This window comes from Erigeron canadensis, chromosome 4 (assembly GCF_010389155.1).
Source record: "Erigeron canadensis isolate Cc75 chromosome 4, C_canadensis_v1, whole genome shotgun sequence".
NCBI lineage: Eukaryota > Viridiplantae > Streptophyta > Magnoliopsida > Asterales > Asteraceae > Erigeron > Erigeron canadensis.
Window position 1 is genome coordinate 27,265,762 of NC_057764.1, and position 6,426 is coordinate 27,272,187.

A 6,426-nucleotide genomic window follows, 5' to 3' on the forward strand; every position below is an offset into this window, starting at 1 on the left:
GCGGAAAAAAAAGGCACCACTTCAACATATATAATTAGTCACGCGCGCGCAAATATATATATATTTGTGTATGTATAAATAATAATACAAATATCACCTAATCCAAAATTTATACCTATCACATATCTCATAATTATTTTTCCTATTTAGTTATTTTATGGGTTTCTTTAATCATCTCATTTAATTATTAAATTCAAGTATTATATCATTTTGTAACCTATTTATATTATCACCATTTTAAAATCTTATATTATCATCATTATGTGGTAATATAGATCCCAAAATAAGCCTCAAACACCATACATAGATTTTCATGCTCTATTTGAGAGACCATCATGGTAGGTTATCCTTGACTCGACAAAGTAATGTAGAAAGTGAATGTAACCCTTCGTAAGCATTTTGGAAAGCTAAACCAATCTTTGAGCAAGTGTTCAACTGTCACCTAAAGAAAGTGTCTAGAGTATCTTTCTAATAATTATATAATAAAACATTGTTGGGCTAGCACGAGATGAATTCATATCTCTCTTATTTTGTTGAAAATTTTAGATGATAGATTTTAACTCTATATCTATTAATCCTTATTTGTACATTTTTTTTAAAACTCATTTGTTCATCTTATTTTTATTATAATAATAAGTTTTAGTTCACTATCTTATACATATTGCTAAATAATTATTTTCATATACGAAAATTTATACTCATTTATAGTAATCATAACAATCCTATTTAGCAAGCTAGTGTAGCTAGCAAGACATATACAACAAATATAAGGCACATAATCAGAAACAACTTAAAGGCCAAGAACATCATCAAGTAAACTCAAATGAAGTCCAATAATTCCATGCATGAATGTATAATCCCACATTAACCCAAAACGTACCAAAGAAACATATAGTCGATATAATAATAGCACTTCATTTTTACTACAAAGCAAAATTATATGATGGACGTTTGAATGATGCCCCGTAAGTGGGAGAAAATTTTTATATTACCTCAATTTATTTATTCAAGTCATTTGCAATCTTATTAAGTGAATCATCCTACAACTACATTAAGTTTAACTAAAGAGGTTGTTATATATTAATACTATTACCAAATAATGTATTACAGTTGATTAGCCGAGTTGTCCATAACAATAAAATCCCTAGTATTGAGGTCTTGAATTAAGATACGTTGAACACTTAGGAATAATAATAATAATAATAATAATAATAATAATAATAATAATAATAATAATAATATGAGGGCCATTTTTAAGGGTAGGTAAAAGAAGGAAGGTGAAATAAGAGGGTGAAGTTGGTGAACAATTATGAGCTGGATGCGAAATGGGTTAAGGTGATGAAAAAATAATGATTATATTCAGCTATGGTTTTGTAGACCTTATTCATTGTTACTACCTTACTTTATATTATTTTGATTGGTGATATTACGAGTATAATGGAGTATTAAATTTGAAGGGAATGGTTAAGGGAGAAAAGAAAATAAGGGAAGATGGTGAGAAAATGGAGCTGGTGTGACAACCTACACTTTTTCCTGCCACATAAGTATCACCTTCTACTTTTCTCCTTAATCATTCATCTTCAAATTACTACCCCACTATACTCATAATCTAACCAATCAAAATAAAGTGAAGCTAAATAATAAGATAAAGACAATTATTAGGGATCACAAAACCATAGGTGAACATAATCACTTTCTTCTCATCACCTACCTATTTAACCTATACCCCTTAACCATTAACCTACTTCACCTTCTTATTTCACCTTCCTTCTTCACCCACCCTTAAGAATGGTCTAATACGAGTATCATAGTTATTGTGGATAAACCCATTCTTTCAGTTATAGTTTATTGTTATACCAGTCTTAATTTTTTTTCAAAAAAAAGAGGATTTTTGTTAGAAAACAAAAATTAAGCCGACGTTAAAAAATTGGGTCTATCTTGTCGATTAAGCTGACCCATATGAGAAATTGAGACTATTTCGTCAATTAAGCTAAATTGGGACTATCTCGTCAATTAAGCTGACCCTGAGAAGTTGGGACTATCTCGTGGAGTAAGCCGCAAATGTCTCAAACTATTATGTGTCATAATTGATTGATGTCTCAGGCGGTCTCCCACTCTGCCCACGCCTAGACTCCTAGAGCTGGCCATGCTAAATCCATATATTTTCTTCTAATCTTATCTTAATGATCCAAAAATTCATCTACCCTTCTTAGCTTTTGCACATAGTTATAACTTGTTATTGTTTTCGCTAACCTGTTTTTATTTATGATTTATGATATCGGCAAGTCAGTGTAAAACATTAAAATAAGCATTGTTTTTTGAGGTCGTGTAATAAAGTACACATATTATACAAACAGTACTAGCTGCATGTTTTGTCCAAATTCTATTAATGTAAGTAGCAGCCATTGGAAAGCAATAAAATAATGTCTATATAATTTCCTCATATGATTATTCGTTTCATAAAAGCAAGAGTTCATTGTATATTACTATACAAAACGATAACGGTACCTGCATGTTGCGGCGGCTGTCGAGTTAGTGGTGGTGAGATGGTGGAGTGATAGGTCATAGAGTGTGATAGATCATAAGAGGTGATAGGTAATAGAGCGTGTTAGCCAAATGCCTTAGTCGTCTGCACTCGGATTTAAAAATTCATCGAAAGTATATCGAATGACATCTCTAATGAAAAAACATGAAATTTTATAAACACTCATATAATTTTTAAAATTTATCGATGTACGTTTTTTGAGATCAAAGATTTTGAATAAATTGGAGGAAAAATGATTTATGGAGGTGAGAGAAAAAAATGATTGGTTGAGATTTAAGAGGAGAGAAAGAGTAATATAGTTATTTTAGGTAAATATAGAATTGATAAGCGGACATTTTGGGAAAGTAAATGTTAAAACTTAAAACTTAGACAAGGTTTTTTGCTTTATAATACAAGAGTAAGTACCCGCGCGTTGCGGCGGTAAGATGGTAGAGTGATAGGTCATAGAATGTGATAGGTCATAGGTTGTGATATGTGATAGAGTGTTATAGCCAAATGCCTTAGCCGTACGGGCTTCACCCTCGGATTTAAAATTCGTCAAAAGTATATCGAATAACATCTCTGATGAAAGAGCATGAAGTTTTAAGAACACCCATATAATTTTTATTATTTATCAATTTACGGTTTTTGAGATAAAAGATTTTGAATGAATTAAAGAAATTTATGGAGGAGAGAGAAAAATTAGTAGTTGAGATTTGAAGGGAGAGGGAAAAAATGAGTTGTTGATATTTATTCCAAGGGAATTATAAATAAGTGATAGGGGTGTTTTGGGATTTTCACTTGTGTAAAATTAAAAAGATGAAGGGAACAAATGTTTTATAATGTAGTAGAGATAGAGATTGTATAGATATCAGATTTGTAATGTATATATCTTGTATGTATTACTCCGTATTTAACATTGGGAAAAACCAATATGCTGCTAGAAGCATGGATCTTCCATGCTTCCCCTCATGAAAATCACATGTGTAAATACAAAATCATCCCCTCACAAACTTCTGAAAGTAGGCTGCTAGTTGTTAACCCGTTTAACATTACCCTCCGCATTAAGTTTTATATATATATATATATATATATATATAAGTGTTTCGAATAACTTGATGAAACCCAATCCAGTCGTGTGCAATTGCGTCAAACTCAGAATTATGGGCATAGATGAACTGGATGGTTTCTTTAACAAAGAAGAAAATTATATTTGAGACCATAAAAAGATAATTATCCAAAGTGTGAAACGATTGAAGACTTGTTTCTAACAGAAGTTCAACCCAGGAATGCTCAGATCTATCATCAAACAAAAACCATAACACAAACCAGGGACCGAATCCTCCATTACAAAAGGTGAACTAAACGATCCACAAACAAAGAGGTAGATCGTCAAAATTAGGGACATTTAACACTACTTTCTTGAAGGCATATGCCTTTAACACTTCTCTTGAGATGTGTAAAAGAAAGAGAAGTCGCCATGTCTATCCACGTGCTTGGAACCCATCGTTTGTTTGTTGCTTCCTAAAATTACTTTCTTTAATACGAACACATTGTAACTCATTTCAAATATATGCATTGTAAAGAATCAATAATGATCAAGTACTAAACTATGCCCTGTTACTCAAGGTTAGGTGGTTAAAAAAGCGGCATTGACAAGCTAATTACATCCCTTTAAAACAGGCTCGATCGGGTGGTTATTTGAGATGCATTACCATCAATGAGTAAGTCAGAGAGCTAATATTATTGTTGCAGTTCAATAGTCCATGACTCTTCCAAAAGGTTCACAGTACTCGGAAATAACAAAACGGATGGGTCAAACGGGTTGGAAAACATATTAAGCATGTGCGGGTTAAAACACAAGACTTTTAGTATGAGTACCTCATTGTAAAATATGATGACAAAGGTAATACGCATTAATAAATGAAAAAAATAAAACAAGAATTAAGACTAGAAGTAGTGCAGACATATATGTTTTCATATTATTAACAATTTCCCATATATTACTGTAAAAACTGCAAATCAACATAAACAAACATCCTTATCATTTAGTTCAAAATAACAAATCCATATTTGTTAAGGTTTAAACATTTCTGAAATATTAGGTATTGACTAACACCCAAATACTTTTTGATCAACCCAATCCACAAATGTAAAACAAACCACACAACCAGGTTCATTACATAATTCAGATAATTTTCTTCTCAGGAATCTAACTAGTTGCGGAATAAGACTGCCTTCCAAGAAAATGAATCTTGCAGTACCTGGATGCCTTTGGAAGCTTCAACACCTCTGCACTCAACTGCATTTCTTCTTCCAGAGGTAGGATATCACGCGTGGTGATTGTCAGTGTTAGCTATAAAATTTGTGGTGTTAAATTGTAACTTTCTTAGTGAGGAAGGGGTATTAGTAAAAAATAGGTTACATGTATAAATACCCCTTCCCACCTCCTTTGTACTTCATCCTTTCCCCCATTATCTATACATATGCATATTGATAAATATTTCTAATCTACCTTTTATACCTTAATTCCTTCACAAATCATGAAGAAAAACATAACTAAAACATAAATCTGAGTATTACTGTCAGCTTCGTCAAAGCCTCTGCATTCCCCAACAAGTATGCAAAAAAACTGTAGATGGGATTTCCGCCCCTTGAAATTTGCAAACTTCATTGTTCTAAGGTTGTTTAGTATGCAAGTCGGGACTGACTGCGGCTCAATCCAGGAGGAATCTTTTTGATCTTTGGGATTCTATTTGAGCACAAACAAGATGGATAGACCAAAGTTATATGTAAGAAAACGAATATAAAAGCATAGTATAATTGAATACAACATGTCAAAGATTTAGAATAAGCTAAGATACCATCATAACACATAAATGCTCCAACTCAGGAGAGTTTTCTAGCATTTGATGAAATAATCGCCAATCCCAATCATTGTAAGAAGAACTGACTTTGAACTCCAAGTGCTTTAAATACGGAAAATTGGGTATTTGTGTATCGGATGGTGTCTTTAGCTGAAAACAAATGCATAGTCAAAGGCATAAAAACAGAACCATAACAAGTTTGAAAACGAAATCAGGACATTCGAGTCTTTAGAAAGATAACTTACATCAACGTGCACAACAAACGTAAGTGATTTAGCTCCACTTAATCCTTTTAAAACTTCAACCCAAAAAGGATGACATCCATCATTGTAAATTGATAATTTAGCCGAAATAAGAGATGATAAATCTTCCATGACAAAAACTACTGTGGACATATCTAATCGAACATACAGGTCCTCAAGCTTAGGAACATTTAGAACAACTTTGTGGATACCGGATACACGTCTCTTAATAATCCTCAATTTCATGTGTTTCAAAGTAGGAATGTTGAAGTTGTAATCATTTTTGGAAAGGTCGTATACTTTCAATGACAAACTATGAGGCAGAACATCAAGCTCACAAACGTTTAACCTCACTGCTGCATCAATCCACTTACACACACGCGACTTGTCAATCCGATGATCCACACAGTGCAACTTAAAAAGTTTAACTTGGGATGCCTAGCTTACAATACTCGAGCACCCGATCAACGAATTATTAAAAGTACTACTTAGTTAAAGAGGACGTGGGCTTGGAACAATATGAGCACACAAGCAGAAATATTATTAAAAAAGAAACAAACCTAATATAATGTAAGGATAAAAACAAAGGGAGATTAAACTTGTTACCGGGAAGAGTTTGATCAAAAACGGACACCATGACGTTGATGCTGATGATGATCAAAGACAATTGTACTTATTAGGGCATATCTAAAAATGATTTTGTCCCATTGGGTACAACGTGTGGGCCGGATCTGATTTTATTTCGGTTGATGGTGATCCAATCCAATAAACATCTATCTGGTCCGATTCATTA

General features: G+C 32.7%; 1 protein-coding gene across 1 annotated transcript; it reads right to left on the reverse strand.

Moving 5' to 3' along the window:
* Positions 1–4,594: 4,594 nt before the first annotated feature.
* Positions 4,595–6,426, reverse strand: LOC122598323 (F-box/FBD/LRR-repeat protein At4g26340-like). The gene is made up of 3 exons (XM_043770916.1): positions 5,637–6,426; positions 5,389–5,541; positions 4,595–5,276 (listed from the first exon to the last, which is right to left on the reverse strand). The coding sequence occupies exons 1-3, from the start codon at positions 5,877–5,879 to the stop codon at positions 5,043–5,045; spliced, it is 630 nt and encodes a 209-aa protein (XP_043626851.1). The 5' UTR covers positions 5,880–6,426; the 3' UTR covers positions 4,595–5,042.

Excerpts from the sequence above, each read along its gene's own strand:
- LOC122598323 (XM_043770916.1), bottom strand. The coding sequence starts at position 5,879 with ATGAAATTGAGGATTATTAAGAGACGTGTATCCGGTATCCACAAAGTT. Across the intron at positions 5,542-5,636 it reads CGTTTGTTGTGCACGTTGAT|CTAAAGACACCATCCGATAC; the intron begins GTAAGTTATCTT and ends ATTTGTTTTCAG. Across the intron at positions 5,277-5,388 it reads AGCATTTATGTGTTATGATG|AATCCCAAAGATCAAAAAGA; the intron begins GTATCTTAGCTT and ends GTGCTCAAATAG.